Source organism: Macaca fascicularis, chromosome 6 (assembly GCF_037993035.2).
Source record: "Macaca fascicularis isolate 582-1 chromosome 6, T2T-MFA8v1.1".
NCBI lineage: Eukaryota > Metazoa > Chordata > Mammalia > Primates > Cercopithecidae > Macaca > Macaca fascicularis.
The window spans coordinates 66,180,304-66,198,416 of NC_088380.1; the positions used below are offsets into that span (position 1 = coordinate 66,180,304).

An 18,113-nucleotide genomic window follows, 5' to 3' on the forward strand; every position below is an offset into this window, starting at 1 on the left:
CAAATTCTCTCTCTTTAAAATATACAAAAAGAACCCTTATATTTCAGGTAGTGTTCTCTAACTCATAGACCAAGGAAACCACCAAGGAAACAGTGTATGAAGGGAACTCTCATACACTGTTGGGGGGAATGTAAATTAGGATAACTACTATAGAAACCAGTATGGTTTTAGGCCTAACATTTAAGTCTTTAATCCATCTTGAATTGTTACCATTTGACCCAGCAATCCCATTACTGGGTATATACACAAAGGATTATAAATCATGTTACCATAAAGACATATGTTTATTGTGGCACTATTCACAATAGCAAAGACTTGGAACCAACCCAGATGTCCATCAATGATAGACTGGATTAAGAAAATGTGGCACATATACACCGCGGAATACTATGCAGCCATAAAAAAGGATGAGTTCACGTCCTTCGTAGGGACATGGATGAATCTGGAAACCATCATTCTCAGCAAACTATCACAAGAACAGAAAACCAAACACCGCATGTTCTCACTCATAGGTGGGAATTGAACAATGAGATCACTTGGACGCAGGGCAGAGAACATCACACACCAGGGCCTGTCGGGGCTAGGGGGCTGGGGGACTGGGGGAGGGATAGCATTAGGAGAAATACCTAATGTAAATGATGAGTTGATGGGTGCAGCAAACCAACATGGCACATGTATACCTATGTATCAAACCTGCACATTGTACACATGTACCCTAGAACTTAAAGTATTTAAAAAAAAAAAAAAAGGAACCAGTATGGAGGTTTCTCAAAAAAACTAAAAATAAAATTACCATATTATCCAGTAATCTCACTACTGGGTATTTATCCAAAAGAAAGGAAATCAGTATACCAAAGAGATATCGGTACCCCTATGTTTATTTCAGCACTATTCACAATAGCCAAGATACGGAATCAACCTAAGTGTCCACTGATGGATCAACCTAAGTGCCCACTGATAAGGAAAATGTGATACATATACACTATACACAGTGGGATACTACTCAGCCATTAAAAAAAAAAAAAAAGAATGAAATCCTATCATTCATGACAACATGGATGAACCTGGATGACATGTTAAGTGAAATAAGTCAGGCACCAAAAGATAAATAATTCACGATCTCACTCATATATGGGAGCTAAAAAAAGAAGCTTATAGAAGCAGAGGATAATATTATGGTTATTAAATCTAGGAAGGGTAAGGGGAGAGGAGGACAGCAAGAAGTTGGTTAATGGATACAAAATTACTGTTATATAGGAGGAATAAATTCTAATGTTCAGTGGCGCTATAAGTTGAATAACAATAATTTCTTGTATATGTTCAAAAAGCTAGAGGAGAGGCTTTTTTAATATTCCCAACACAAAAAAATGATAAATGTTTGAGGTGATAAATATCCTAACTACCCTGATTTGATCACTACACATTGCATACTTAGATCAATGTATCAGTCAGTACTCCATAAACATATACCATTATTATATGGTAATAAAAATTAAATAAATTAAACTAAAATTTAAATAAATAAATTTAAAATTAATAAAATTTAATTTAAATAAATTTAAAATTAATAAAATTTAATTTAAATAAATTAAAGAAATAAATTTTTAAAGGCTCCTTTCCACAAAGCTTGATATTTAGAAGGATGCTCCTGGATTTTGACATTTCATTGACTTTCCATCTGTTTTCAAATCTAACCTGCCTCTCGCTTATACTCTCCTCCTCTGTTTTCATAACTTGGCAGTAGTACTCTTCGCCCAAGGAAAGCAGTTGAGACACGGCAGGTAGGACAGCAAATGCTCTTTTCGTGGAGCACTGTAATAGAAGCCTGCATGTATGCAACGGCTGGCTGTACACTCATCAGCTCACTCTCAATTCAAGGCACGAGTACCTTAACAAATGACTTACATGTCTAAATGGATTTCATCCCAGATTAATCTAGGTAACTGGCAAAAGTCAGTGGTTAACTTATATAACTTCCACTCAGGAAAATGGAAAGCCATAATGAACTTTCAAGTAGTAAATGGTGAAAAAAAAAAAAATACTGTTCCATTTATGACTCACAAGTATAAAAAGTATAAAAAGAGAAACTGGGGGAAAAAATAATTGTTTAATGGATGAATTTAATCTATCTTGTGTACTCTATTTTTTAAAAGGGGATACATGGTTAAGTCTTAATATTGAAGTGAAACATGTTCTGACAGTTAGTGCTCTGTAATCGGCTCCTATTTTACTCTGCTGGGACTCATAAAGCCTCCTGGGACTCGATGGGAGGTACCCAGTTTAAGGTCGCAATAGAATAGAATGGAAGTTACTCATCCAGAGAATCTTTCAGAAGTGTTCTAGCTAAATCTTGTTGGGGTACAAGCAATTAAAGTTTTCCAAGAGAAATAATCATTTAAGAATTCCCAATAAAGTGTGGCATGTAGAATCAGGGCTAAAATTTCCACTGCCTGATGCTATTAAGTACTAAGGTCTCAGAATAGGCCAAGATTACCCAATATCCTAATTAAAAGTGGAATCAGCAAAGCCAAAACTAACCACCAAGTGGAGAGATGACTAATTGCCCAGATGACAATACTGATATCTGCACGCAAGAGACTGCTGATGAAACTCCCTGAGGAAGTTAGATCCTAATGCACAGCAATGTCTGTTCTTCACCCTACGCACTCACGACAGACACTCTCACCCTTCTCTGCCTTTCTCAGCAGCTAGTCCAAGAGGGAGACAAAGAAATGGTTCAGATATGAAAGAGCCAGATTTCCTCTGTGCAAAGCCATGTGTCCCAGTGGAATGCCCTCACTGAATATGATGCAATCACATTCCTTATTGTTCAGCTGGAGTAAAAAAAGCACATAATAAGGGTCCATATTCTCCATTCCGTCTTTTAATCCATGTAGAGAACTCAACAATTCCTTTATGGACCTGTGTGACTTCATTCCTCTTTAGTCCTCTCCCACACCTGAATCTTAGGTTGGTCCCCTCCACCTCCAGCAATAAAACTGCCAAGTATGCAGTGAGAAGGGAAGTGCAGGACAAGCAATCTTCATTTTCCCTTGGATTATCTGGTGGTAAGTGTCCACATGATAAAATAGCACTGAAACATGAGCAAAAATGTTTGCAGAAAAGCAGACTCACATTGTCAGCTTAATCTGAGACATCAGGGAATTCTAGCATAATTGTTCACATAGGCCCTGAGCTGTTTAAAGATCACACACACTCTGCTACTAACCTCCTAAATATACCAATCCCCATTGCTCAGAAAAGCTGAACCCAGAGCTACTGCTCCACCATTTCAGATTCTCCAGAAGTACTAAGTTATGGCCACCATCTTCCCAGGTGAGCAAAAGGCAAGAAAAGATTTCCTTACTGAAACATCACTGCAGCAAAACACAGCTCTGAAGTGCTCTAAGAAGCCAAGAAAAATCGCAACTGGTTTTATTGTAGCACACATTCAGTTCTCCACTCAACAAATCACAACTAGACCCACTGTTCAGTGAACAAGGTAAATTCTTACACATCAGGAAGCTTCAACAGACTTGGACCAGATTCACTCATCTCCCCAATTCCTCACCTTCCAGGTTTACATGTTGCCATTACCTGTATAAGTGACGATTGTCTTCAAAATCTTCCTGACCCCATTTTCCCTTGATGTCTTCAATAACGTGATTCTTCAGGAATTTTTTTAGCAGCTGGACCGTTTGTTTGCGGGTCACTTCGGGGCCGAAGTTTTGACTGCACCTCAGCAGCTCATGCAGCCAATCCACAGCTTCGGCGGCTGTGAAACAATGCTCGTAGCTCTTGAAACGACAGCGATGTTTCCGTAAGGGCATCTTAGCACGAAAAAGCTCCACGGTCTCATTCCACTAGGGGAAAGAAAGAGAATGGCATTTAGTAATCAACTGATTTTTTTTAAGATTACTACATCCCAAATAATTAAAGCAAAGAATGCAATTTTTCCACTTAAATTGCTTTAATAACAGGTAGAGCCTTGAAAATGTTTTATCTACAGGCTTCAAACTCTAATAAAGTTTGGGAGAATGGATGGTGGTAATGGCTGTACAGCATTATGAATGTACATAGTGCCATAGAACTATACACTTTAAAAAACAGTTAAAATAGTTTTATATTATGTATATTTTACCACAATTAAAACAAAAATAATTTTTTTTTTTTTTTTTTTGAGATGGAGTCTAGCTTTGTCACCCAGGCTGGAGTACAGTGGTATGATCTCAGCTCACTGCAACCTCCGTCTCCCAGATTCAAGCGATTCTCCTGCCTCAGCCTCCCAAGTAGCTGGGATTACAGGCGCCCAATACCACACCCAGCTAATTTTTGTATTTTTAGTAGAGATGGAGTTTCACCATGCTGGTCAGGGTGGTCTCAAACTCTTGACCTCAAGTGATCCGGCCGCCTCGGCTTCACAAAGTGCTGGGATATACAGGAGTGAGCCACTGCACACAGCCTCAAAAATAGAAATTATTGATAGAAAAAAAACTGTAAAGAAAATACAACTTTTCAAGGGTGGTTCATCATTTATTCATTCAAGAAATATTTATTGAGGAGGTTGCCATCAAATTGTCCTATTAATGGATTTTTACATAAATGAAGAACGTACAGTAAATAATGATTAAAACTAAGCCTACTATGCAAACTTTGCTTTTTGGAGCCCCCTGTTTAGTATGACTTTACCTTCATTCAGCAAATATTTCTAGATTGCTTATTATGTGAAAGGCATTGTGGAGGGAGGAAAAGAGACGAAAAAGATAATACAGTGCCTGATGTCAAACAGCTCAAAACCACAAAGAATAAACCTTTGAAAAGTGATGAGCCAGTTTTTACTTACACGTAAAACAAAGCTTTTTGAAAGAATAGCTACTAGATACCTCAAACAATATATATTAGTTTAAAACTACCTCATGGTTCCTTGGAAAGGACCTACAAGTTTAAGTGTGCATGACATCTTCAGATACCACACTGAAAAGTAGACCGGGTAGAGAGAGCTCAGGCACTCTGTCAAACACTGCTGGGTTGAGAGGCCTATTCTACAACTGACCAGCAGGGCAACCTTTGACTCATTGCTAGGTAAGCCTCCGTTACTACAGGTGTAACACAGTACCCACATGATAGGGTTGTTACAAAGACCAGATGAGATAATATTGATGCAGCCTATCACAGTGTCTGTCACGAAAGAAGTGCTTAATAAACATTAGCCATTATAGCATCATTGCTGCTGTATTTATTAATATTATCAGGGTGGGTGTGGCTGTCAGAGCTGAGTGAGTACATTGGAAAGACCCCGGAATGGGGTCTCCATTGGCCATTAGTCCAGCATCTGCCAATAACTATGTGGCTTTGGTACAGTTCACACTTTTCTCTAGGAATTTGTCCTAAATAAAAACATGGCCCCAGAAGCTCAGAAAATTTCAGATTTTGGGAGTCAAAAATCATGGAAATTAAAATGAGAGGTCTGCTAAGAAACAGCACACCACACACTGCTTGGATCCACTTCAGTTAAATCCAGGGAATATATATCCCATTGCTTCCACTTTATTCAGGAACCTTGCTTTGTCAAATCAAGTACATACTAACTCATTGTAATACACTGCTGGCAATGCTCACCACCCAATGATCCTAACCTTTAAGTTAAGAAACACTGGACCACCTCAGGATAACAGAATCAATCCCTGTGGAATGGGCAAAACATGAGGTATGGAGTCAGACCTGAGTCCAAATCCCAGTTCTGCCATATACTGGTTTCACAGGGCCTGGCACATGGTTAAGAACTGAAAAAAATCCAGTTTCCTTCCACTACAAGATGCCACTAGGGGGCACGTGAACTGCCATGTCTCATAGCATCCTTGAAGACAAAAACCATATGTCTCTCTTAAATGTTACTTTCAAATAACTTCATGACAACTCAGCCTCTTTCTCCTTATATCTGTGAAGTTACATCAGTGAGCAGGAAATCAGGAAGCAAATAAATGACTTTTTTGTTCCCATTAGACTACAATATGTCCCAAATTTTTCTCCCCACTGTGTCTTTATATATATGAAATCCTCATAATAACCATCTTTCAGACGGAATTAAGAAATGTACTCAAATCTACCCAGCTAATAAGTGGTAGAACCAATCTGTATTTTCAAATCTATAACTTGAATTTTAAAAAATCTATGTTCTAGGCTACCCTCTTTGGGTCCCCTCCCTTTGTATGGGAGCTCTGTTTTCACTCTATTAAATCTTGCAACTGCACTCTTCTGGTCCATGTTTGTTACAGCTCAAGCTGAGCTTTCGCTCGCTGTCCACAGCTCGCCGTCCACCACTGCTGTTTGATACCATCGCAGACCCGCTGCTGACTTCCATCCCTCCGGATCCGGCAGGGTGTCAGCTGTGCTCCTGAGCCAGCGAGGCGCCCACTGCTGCTCCTGATCCGGCTAGAGGCTTGCCGTTGTTCCTGCACAGCTAAGTGCACGGGTTCATCCTAATCGAGCTGAACACTAGTCACTGGGTTCCATGGTTCTCTTCCTTGACCCACGGCTTCTAATAGATCTATAACACTCACTGCATGGCCCAAGATTCCATTCCTTGGAATCCGTGAGGCCAAGAACCCAAGGTCAGAGAACACAAGGCTTGCCACCATCTTGGAAGCGACCCGCCGCCATCTTGGAAACGGCCCAGGACCATCTTGGGAGCTCTGGGAACAAGGACCCCCAGGTAACATTTTGGCGACCACGAAGGGCCCTCCAAAGTGGTGAGTAATATTGGACCACTTTCACTTGCTATTCTGTCCTATCCTTCCTTAGAATTGGAGGAAAATACCGGGCACCTGTCAGCCAGTTAAAAACGATTAGCATGGCCGCGGGACTTAAGACTCAGGTGTGAGGCTATCTGAGGAAGAGCTTTTTAACAACCCCTTCTGGGTTGGGGACCTTGGTCTGCCTGGTCCCCAGAAGGGTTGGGGTCCTTGGTCTGCCTGGAGCCAGCTTCCACTTTCAGTTTTCTTGGGGAGGCTGAGGGCGGACTAGAGGCAGAAAGCTGTAGTCCCAAACCCCCGGCATTAGCCGGTTCAGATCATGGCGCAGCCAGAAGTCTCTACTCAACAGTCGCCCATGCATGCGCCCCCACCTTTCCTTCTGACCATACCTCCTGGGTCCCGACCACGACTTTCTTGAAAGCGTAGCCCCAAAATTCTCCTTACCTCTGAATCTACTTCCTCCAATCCCTGCCTCCTAGGTACTAATGGTTTAGACTTTAGATTTAGATTTCCTCTAGCAAGTTGTATCTCCAAAGCGATCTGAGGAAGCTCTACGCTGAGTCCTTAGGCATCTAGGCTATAAACCCAGGGAGTCTTATCCCTGGTGTCCCTCGCAATTTAGGCATACAGCTCTCCACATGAGCAGTTATGTGGGACCTGTTCCCCACCACCCTTGCCAGGACCCCAAGTTTGTAATGGCTAAGAGGAGGAGAGAGAGAGACATGGAAGAGAGAGAGAGACGGAGGGGAGAGAGAGAGAGACAGAGGGGAGAGAGAGAGACGGGGGGAGAGAGAGAGACAGAGGAGAGAGAGAGAGACAGGGGGAGAGAGAGAGAGAGACGGAGGGGAGAGAGAGAGAGAGGAAGTCAAAGGAAAAAAAGAGAAAGAAATAGTTAAAAAAAAAAAAAAGTGTGCCCTATTCCTTTAGAAGCCAGGGTAAATTTAAAACCTATAATTGATAATTGAAGGTCTTCTCCGTGACCCTATAACACTCCAATACTACCTCACTGTCAGCGTAAACAAGGGCGTAGCCTGAAAACACTGAGACCACTGACAACCCATAGCTTTCCTATCAAAAATCCTTAACCCAGTAACCCGCGAATGTATTCAATCTGTAGCAACAACTGCTTTGCTAAAAGTAGAAAAATAACTTTTAGAGGAAACCTCATTGTGAACACACCTCACCAGTTCAGAATTATTCTAAGTCAAAAAAGCAAAAAGGTAGCTTACTAACTGAAAAATCTTAAAGCATGGGGCTCTTCTGTTAGAAAAAGGTAATTTAACACCAACCACTGATAATTCACTTAACCCAGATCCTAACAAGGGACTTAAATCTTAATTACCATACTAAGGTCCAACCAGACCTAGGAGGAACTCCCTTCAGGAAAGGACAATAGATGGTTCCTCCCAGGTGATTGAGGAAAAAACCACAATGGGTATTCAGTAATTGATAGGAAGACTCTTGCTGAAGCAGAGTTAGAAAAATTGCCTAATAACTAACTGGTCTCCTCAAACTTACAAGCTGTTTGCACTTCGTCAAGTCTTAAAGTACTTACAGAATCAAAAAGGACTATCTCAATCCTGACTCAAAAGGTTACCTACACCCTCACTGAAACAAATTTGCATAAGAACTGCTTTTATGGGTACACATCTTGATGGGGTAGCTGGGTTATTATGAAATAGGAACCCAGTTCAGTTCTAGGACTCACCCCTGAGCACAAAGGCAATGTTGGGCACACTGGTAAAGGACCAGTAGAATCCAACAGTCCGGCTCCCTTTCTTTATGGTCAAGAAAGGCGGGAAAAGGGATGCAGGTCTGCTACATTGGTGAGCATAACTAATCCGATAAGCAGAGGTCCATGGATGGTTACATACCCTGGAAAGGAATAAGCATTAGGATCATAGAGGACACTCTAGGAGTAATGCTCATCAGAAAATGACTAGGGGCGCTGGCATCCCTATGTTCTTTTTTCAGATGGGAAACATTCCCCTCCGCAAGGCAAAAACACCCCTAAGATGTATTCTGGAGAACTGGGACCAATTTGACCCTCAGACGCTAAGAAGAAATGACTTACATTCTTCTGCAGTACCACCTGATATCCTCTTCAAGGGGAGAAACCTGGCCTCCTGAGGGAAGTATAAATTATAACATCATCTTACAGCTAGACTTCTTTTGTAGAAAAGAAGGCAAATGGAGTGAAGTGCCATATGTACAAACTTTCTTTTCATTAAGAGACAACTCGCAATTATGTAAAAAGTGTGATTTATGCCCTCCAGGAAGCCCTCAGAGTCTACCTCCCTACCCCAGCATTCCCCTGACTCCTTCTCCAACTAATAAGGACCCCCCTTCAACCCAAACAGTCCAAAAGGAGATATATAAAGGGGTAAACAACGAACCAAAGAGTGCCAATAGTCCCCGATTATGCCTCCTCCAAGCAGTGGGAGGAGGAGAATTTGGCCCAGCTGGAGTGCATGTACCTTTTTCTCTCTCAGACTTAAAGCAAATTAAAATAGACCTAGGTAAATTCTCAGATAACCCTGATGGCTGTATTGATGTTTTACAAAGGTTAGGACAATTCTATTATGTTAATCAATCCGGAATCATCACTGAGAAAGTTAAAGAAATTCGAGATCAAATACAATGTAGAGCAGAGGAGCTTCAAAACACTGGACCCTGGGACCTCCTCAGTCAATGGATGCCCTGGATTCTCCCCTTCTTAGGACCTCTAACAACTATAATATTGCTACACATCTTTGGACTCTGTATCTTTAACCTCCTTGTTAAGTTTGTCCCTTCCAGAATTAAAGCTGTAAAACTACAAATCATTCTTCAAATGGAGCCCTAGATACAGTCCATGACCAAGATCTACCGTAGACCCCTAGACTGGCCTGCTAGCCCATGCTCTGATGTTAATGACTTTGAAGGCACCCCTCCCGAGGAAATCTCAGCTGCACAACCCCTACTACGCCCCAATTCAGCAGGAAGCAGTTAGAGCAGTCATCGGCCAACCTCCCCAACAGCACTTGGTTTTTCCTGTGGAGAGGGGAAACTGAGAGACAGGACTAGCTGGATTTCCTAGGCCTACTAAGAATCCCTAAGGCTAGCTGAGAAGGTGACCACTTCCACCTTTAAACACGGGGCTTGCAACTTAGCTCACACCCGACCAATCAGATAGTAAAGAGAGCTCACTAAAATGCTAATTAGGCAAAAACAGGAGGTAAAGATAGCCAATCATCTGTTGCCTGAGAGCACAGCAGGAGGGACAATGATTAGGATATAAACCCAGGCATTCAAGCTGGCAACGGCTGCCCTCTTTGGGTACCCTCCCTTTGTATGAGAGCTCTGTTTTCACTCTATTAAATTTTGCAACTGCAAAAAAAAAAAAAAAAAAAAAAAAAAAAACCTATGTTCTACCTACAGTCTGCTGAAAATACAAAAATGTTAAAAGGAAATAACAGTCTCATCTCCATATTGTTTTAAAGCTAGCTCTAGAAAAGAATCGAATAAGTACTTGTTTAATAAATGCTTATATAATATGTGATCTCTTTTTTTTTTTTTTTTCCCAGCCACTTTACTTTTAGGGATTCACTATATAAAAGCAGCAATATAAGAGATTAAAAAGCATTTACAGGCCAGGTTCAGTGGTTTACACCTCTAATCCCAGCACTCTGGGAGAATGAGGTGGGCAGCACACCTGAACCAAGGAGTTCAAGACCAGCCTAGGCATCATGGAGAAACCCCATTTCTACACAAAAAATTAAAAATTAGCCAGGTGTAGTGGTGTGTGCCTGTAGCCGCAGCTATTCGGGAAACTGAGATGGGAGGCTGAAGTGGGAGGATCACTTGAGTCTGGGAGGTCAAGGCTGCAGTGAGCCATGATTGCACCACTGCCCTCCAGCCTGGGCGACAGAGTGAGACCCTGTCTCAAAGAAAAAGTATTCACAAGTTAAATTTTATTTAAACATGTTGAATTATATTTAATAAACCTGAGTGCTTTTTCAGATAAAGCATTTATAAGTATTTTTATATACTTATATTTATAAGTTTCATAATCAGAGAAAAATTAGAACTAATTTGCCATTTTATAATCAGATAAAAACCAGAACTAATTTGAATAAAATTGACTGAAGTGTGGAATAGCCATAAAACAAAATACTATCGATAGTTCCAAATAGAAATAGATATCGTAAATATAACTAAGTGGAAGAAAAACATACAAAACACTATATATAATCTGATCCTATCTGCTTTAGTATATGCATGTGAAAAGCTAAATGAATATATAACAAACTGTTCAAAAAAAAGAAAAGTCATCTCTTTTGAAGAAGGAATATAAGGCAACTTTTATTGTGTAATATATCTCTAATTTCTTCCTACATAATTACTTCGACATCTTTTTCGGAACATAGGCTCCCTGCCAGTCCTCCTAATGTCCTTAAAATTCATAGTCATATTCTCATTTTCTCCTCTCATTCAAGTCTGTCATTTTACAAATTCTGAATCTTTTATTTCTCAGCTCTCTTCCTATTTAAATCATATTTTTCTGATGTCACCTTTTTCTTTAAACTATATTTCTGATCTCAGAGTTATTTTTTTTTTGTTTTTTTGCAGTTTTTTTTTGCCCAACCTTGGGTCATGTTTTCCCTTCTAATCATGTCTTTTCTTCCAGATTTCATACTCTCTGCTGCCCAACCACCTGAGAAACTATTATTCTATTTCTCTTTTATTTTTGATGGCCAACCTTCTCAGCCACATTTATAATTCCTGAGCATACAACAGCAGGAGCCTGAGGGGCTGAAGTGGGGTTTGTGTATGCATGCACCCCAGATGTGTAGCACAATGTGTGACCTACACTAGGTATTCAGTAAGCAAGTGCTTAATCGATCTTTCACTTTTTCTACTTTTTTTTTTTTTTTTTTTTTTTGAGACGGAGTCTCACTATATAGCCCAGGCTGGAGTGCAATGGCATGATCTCGGCTTAATGCAATCTCTACCTCCCAAGTTCAAGCGATTCTCCTGCCTCAGCCTCCCAAGTGGCTAGGATTACAGGCATGAGCCACCACACCCAGCTAATTTTTATATTTTTAGTAGAGATGAGGTTTCACCATGTTGGTCAGGCTAGTGTTGAACTCCTGACCTTAGATAATCCACCCACCTCAGCCTCCCAAAGTGCTGGGATTACATGCATGAGCCACCACACCCAGCACTTTTTCTACTCTTTTTAACCAACTTCTCAACCTCACAAAATTTAATCCCACTAATTCCTAATCATGTCTTCCTCCTGGCCAAATTGAAATAGCTTTTTATTCTTATCCACATTAATCTGTCTACTTCTTTTGACACTGTTATGAGTCATGCTCCAAATTAAGTTAGTCCAAATTTAATATCTTTAATTTAAAAACACACAGAAACAAGGCAAGCCATGAGTAGGATAAGATATATCTGTCATGCCTAAACAAAACAAAAAAAATCAATAAGAAAAAGACACTCCAATTAAAAAATGAAAAAAAAAATTTAAACAGGCATATCATAAAAAAGATCTTCAAATGTCCTATAACATACACAAAGATGTTAAACCTCATTAATTATCAATGCAATGTAAAAGAACTCAACAAGTCAATATCATGACATGGCTGTCAGAATAACTAAAATGAAAGACAGGCTGATCTAACGATCCCACTTTTCGGTATTTGGCCAAAAGATTTAAAGTCAAGATGTCAAAGAGATGTCTGCACTCCCAAGTTCATTGAAACACTATTTACAAGAGTTAAGTTATGGAATCAACCTAAAAGTCCATCAACAGATAAATGAATAAAGAAAACGTGGTAAACGTATACAATATAATACTATTCAGCCTTTAAAAAAAGAAAGAAATGTTGTCATTTGCAAGGACATGGATGGAAGTGGAGAACATTATGCCAAGTGAAATAAGCCAGGAACAGAAAGATAAATAATGCCTATTCTCATTTATATGTGGAATCTAAAACAACTGAATTCAAAGAGGCAAAAAGCAGAATGGTGGTAACCAGAGACTGAGGGGAGTAGAGAACGGGGAGATAATGGTCAAAGGGAACAAAGCCTTAACTAGACAGGAAATTATCTTTTTTGTTTGAGGTATCTTGCACATCATGGTAAAGATATTAATAATAATGTACATTCAAAATCTGAGACTAAATTTCAAGTGTACAACAAAAAAATGTTAAGTATTTGAGGTGATGGATATGGTAATTAGCTTGATTTAATTATTCCATTGAATTCATAAATCATAACATCATTTTGTTCCCTACGAATATATACAACTATAATTTGTCAGTTTACAATTTTAAAAACTAAAAAAATTTTTTAGAGACCTAAAACATAAGAAAAAAGATAGGCAATACTAAGTGCTGGTAAGAATGTGAAAGTACTAGAAATCTCATACACTGCTGAAAGGAATGTAAATTGGTGTGACCAGTTTGGAAAACAGATTGGCAGTATCTACAAAAGCTAAATATCTGAACACCTTATAACTCAGCAATTCTACTCCTAAGCATATACCCAACAGAAATCCATATATATGTTCCCCAAAAGACACATTATTCATAATGGCACTATCCATAATAGGCAGAAACAACCCAAATGTCCATCAACATAAGTTTTAATATATTCACCAACAGAATGCAGTGAAAATGAACGAACTATTGCTACATGCCACAACATAGACGAATTTCAGAAAATAATACTGAGATGAAGAGGCCAGATATGAAAAGTAAATACTATATGATTCCATTTACTTGAAATACAAAAGCAGGCCAAATGATCCGTGATATTTGAAGTAATGATAGTGGTTACCTTCATAAGGAGGTAGGGACCAAGTGGGGGAAAGGAGACTTCTACAGTGCTAGTAATATGATATTCCTTGATCTAAGTGTTGGTTACATGGGATGCTCACTTTATGAAAATTTGTTGAGTTGTATACTTTCTATACAACTCAACAAATTTTTTTGAGCATTTTTATGTACGTTATGCCTAATTAACACCTAAAAACAAAAACACATAATATACATACGCACATGCTCACATACTAAAATCCTCCTTAAGAGCAATCCACAGTTGTAGATTATTACTCACATGAAAGATGGCAAATACGAACTGGTTGGTTGGGGTGGTAAACTAGGTGTGGAAGAGAGTAGGGAGGTTGGAGAAGAAACCAAGTGAGTGGATGAAGGAGGGAAAGTATGTAAACAGGAAAAGCAGAGCAAAGGCTAAATAATGAATAGTAGAAAGGGAGCCCATAACGAGTCCAACAACGCTGATTTAACTTCTCTACCTATCCACCCACTTTACAAGGTTATTGTAAGATCAAATGAGATCATAACTATAAAAGTCCTTTGTTAAAAATGTGTTCCTCAAATATAAGGATAATATATAAAATGTCCAGGATATCTCTTAAATTACAAGGTTCATCTATTCTAGAGCTGGAAAAAAATCTTTGGGACAAAATCAAGACCTTAGCAGGATACACAACTTAGCAAATGACATTCAGGTACTTAGTCTGTGAATAAGATCTGGAATCCCGTGCTACGGACTTTTCTTCAAGTAGTCATTTCACTATACCAAGTACCTATGGATATTATCACACTTTTAAACAATTTTCACGTATTTTTAATCATTGATTATTGATTTTTTTAATACATGCTCTGATACCTAGCTTTCATTTATCATTAGATTTTTGCACCAAAAAGGCATAATGAAGTATGTAGAGCCGGGGGGAGGGTTAATAAAAAAGATTTTTATTTTATGTTGGTTGAACAATCATAATCATGAACTAAAATTACTTACTGCATAATACTTTATGCATTACATAAACATAATGAAGACATGGCTCTCTGGGACCCAATATTTCCAAATATCACTAGATATATCCACTAATTAACCCAGTTTGGTTAGCAGTTCTTCTGTTTGTTCTTTTAATTACAGAAGTAATAACACTCATTGAAACAAACGAATTAAATACAGAAGTATACACAAAAGAGTTTGCATATCTTACTCCATACCTATCACATACAGACACATAGACGGAATTTTTCCTTTGTAGGTGTGTTGTTTGTTGTTGTTTGCCATTTTAAGAAATGAGATCAATCATGTTGTGTATGTTATAATACAACAAGACTTGCACCTAACATAGATATCTCTCTGCATCATACCTGCAAATCTAGCCCATTCTTGAGAATGTTCCGTAATTTCTTCTGCCATTTTCTAACAAACGGTCATCCAAGTTGTGCCCAGTTCAGTTTTTACAAATACATTACAAATATATACATGTTTATATAACCTAAAGTAGCAAAGCTTTTGTTTATTTTTGATAGATTTCTAAAAAATATCAGCATATTTAAATCAGTTGTAGCAAGTCACACTTCCACCAACAATGTGGGAGCCTAAAGCCTTACACTTTGGCCTACACTAGACGCTATCATTCCTTTCATTTCTGCCAATCTATGTAAAAGAAATTATAGATCCGTATTTTGTTTGCATTTTCATATATTTACCTTTAGTCATGTTCCTTTCTTCTTCTGAGATTTGCCATTTTTCTATTGGGTTGTCTCTTTTTTAAAATCAATTTTAAGAACTGTTTAATCTGTTAATGTTTAAGGGCATAGAAGTCAGGAAAGTTAATCAGTTTTGTTCAGTTCAATATCCTCACAACAAAGACCAGTGCCTGACATATAGTATACTCATTTAATATGTACTGATGAATATAGAATATTAAACCTTTTTCTTATATGTTAAGAATGTTTCATCTTAGTCTATCAATTTATTTACATAGTCTGTAGCTATACAATGATTTTTGTTGTAGATGTTGATGTTTTTATAAGGAAATAAAATCTATTTTCTTTATCAGTTCAGGGTTTATTCTCTTAAAGCTTCCCCATCCAGAGGTATTAAAATATTTATCAAAATTTTCTTTTAATATTTTAGAGGGTATCTTTTTTAATATGTAAACCTTTAACTGAATTTTGTATGGTGGGAGGCAGGGGATCTCTATTTTTTTCTGGATGGACAATTGTGTTAGTCCATTCTTGCATTGCTATAAAGAAATACCTGAGACTGGGTAATTTATAAAGGAAAGAGGTTTAATCGGCTTACGGTTCTGCAGAGTGTATAAGAAACATGGTGCCAGCATCTGCTCAGTTTCTGGTGAGGCCTCAGGAAGCTTTTATTCAAGGCAGAAGGTGAAGCAGAAGCAGGCAGAAGGAGGCACGTAACACAGCAAGGAGGAGCAAAAGAGAGCGAGGGACAAGGTGCCACGCTTTTTTTTGTGTGTGTGTCGGACTCTTGCTCTGTCACTGAGGCTGGAGTGCAGTGGCGAGATCTCGGTTCACTGCAAGCTCCACCTCTCAGGTTCACGCCATTCTTCTGCCTCAGCCTCCCCAGCAGCTGGGACTACAGGCGCATGCCACCACACCTGGCTAATTTTTTTGTATTTTTAGTAGAGACCAGGGTTTCACCATGTTAGCCAGGATGGTCTCAATCTCCTAACCTTGTGATCCACCCGCCTCAGCCTCCCAAAGTGCTGGGATTACAGGCATGAGCCACCGCGCCCAGCCAGGTGCCACACTTTTAAACAATCAGATCTCACATGAACTCAGAGTGAAAACTCACTAATTATCATGAGGACAGTAACAGTCCATTCATGATCTGCCCCAGTGACCCAAACACCTCCCACTAGGCCACACCTCCAACACTGGGAATTACATTTCAATATGAGATTTGGAGGGGACAAATGTCCAAACCACATCAAGAGTCAATTATGCCATGCTTTTCTAAATGAACAGAAACACTATTAAGTAACCTTACATATCACATTTCTTGATTGTTTCTATCCTATTGAACAACTATCTGTTCCTGTGTAATACCATACAGTTGTCATTACAGTCAATACCTAGTATAAATCTCTGGTAGGACAAGGCCCCTGTCTTCTTTGTGAGGGAATGTGAAAACTTCTTTTTTTTTTGAGACAGAGTCTCGCTCTGCCACCCAGGTTGGAGTGCAGTGGCGAGATCTCGGCTCACTGCAACCTCCAGCTCCCTGGTTCAAGCGATTCTCCTGCCTCAGCCTCCAGAGTAGCTGGATTAGAGGCATGTGCCACCACACCCAGCTAATTTTTGTATTTTTAGTAGAGACGGGATGTCACCATGTTAGCCAGGATGGTCTTGATCTCCTGACCTCGTGATCCACCCGCCTTGGCCTCCCAAAGTGCTGAGATTACAGTCATGAGCCACTACAACCGGCGTGAAAACTTTTTTGTGAGGTTCATTTCTCTTTGTGAGGGAAAATTCTTTTCAACTCTCAGATTTTTACTCTTCAGCAGGAGCTTTCAATTCATTGCATTCTCCCACACAGGGAAAAAAAATCCATTAGGATTTAGAATGGATTAACTGCTCTATTGCTACTGACTTTTATTTCATAATAGAAATATGAAATAGAAAATGTCTAATAAAACATCTTTATCAAAGTCTCATTGCCCCTTTTAAAAAGACAATTTATAAATAGACTTTTGAGTTTACTTATTTTGATTTTGAATGGCATTTATCATTATGGGTTGTATTTCCTTCATATATGAGATACTTTAGATTTTTCAAAGCCTGCTGAGGTCACCTTGGTCTCTGTTCCCACTTATTTCCAAATATAACTAGGGGTTATTTGGCTACCCCACTCAGAAAGAAAAATAATTATCTTTAAATAATCTAGCAATATACCATTCTCAGTCACATTTGGAAACAAAATATCCTATGTCAACAAAGAACAAGAAAGAGCTTGAATTTTTTTTCATGACATTATATTTGAAGAGAATCTTTATAGCAAATGGAACAAAACATTTGTTTTATGATTTTAAAACACTGTTTGTTTTGCTTTACTTATTAATTTCAGTCCCCTAGTTTCTCAGGAAAAAACAAAATCACACAATTGTTTTTGCTTAACATGATGAGGCAAACTATAAGACATATACCTACTGCTGTGCGTCCTGTTCTTTTCTCCAGGGTTTTCCATTTCCTTTCTTCTTAGTACCAAAAATATTATGATAGCAGTGCTATAAAGGAAACTGATTGGTGTGGGAATTCAGTGCAACCAATTCTAGATCTACTTGTACTTGCCACATCCTTGTTGTGTGATCTTGCCATTCTAACTCTCAGATTCAGTGAAAGCTATATGTCTTTTAAAGTTTATCAGTTGCATCAGACCATATATATAACTCAGAATAAGTTCAAAGATAAGAAGATGTAAGCAGTTTCTAGAAAAAAATTTTCTTTCTCTCTACTTGAATGAACTATTGACACCAAGTTTACAAAAATGAAAGTGACTTCAATGAAAATGTATACA

General features: G+C 38.8%; 1 protein-coding gene and 1 pseudogene across 2 annotated transcripts in view; one reads left to right on the forward strand and one right to left on the reverse strand.

Annotated features, from left to right (window-relative positions):
- Window positions 1–18,113, reverse strand: part of DEPDC1B (DEP domain containing 1B) — a 116,682-nt gene that overhangs the window by 95,398 nt on the left and 3,171 nt on the right. For both annotated transcript variants that reach the window (XM_045393738.3, XM_005556967.5), the window contains exon 2: window positions 3,598–3,863. In XM_045393738.3, coding sequence (XP_045249673.1) covers window positions 3,598–3,863 — 266 coding nt within the window. The remainder of the gene's footprint in view (window positions 1–3,597; window positions 3,864–18,113) is intronic.
- Window positions 8,680–9,874, forward strand: LOC135971105 (syncytin-1-like; annotated as a pseudogene).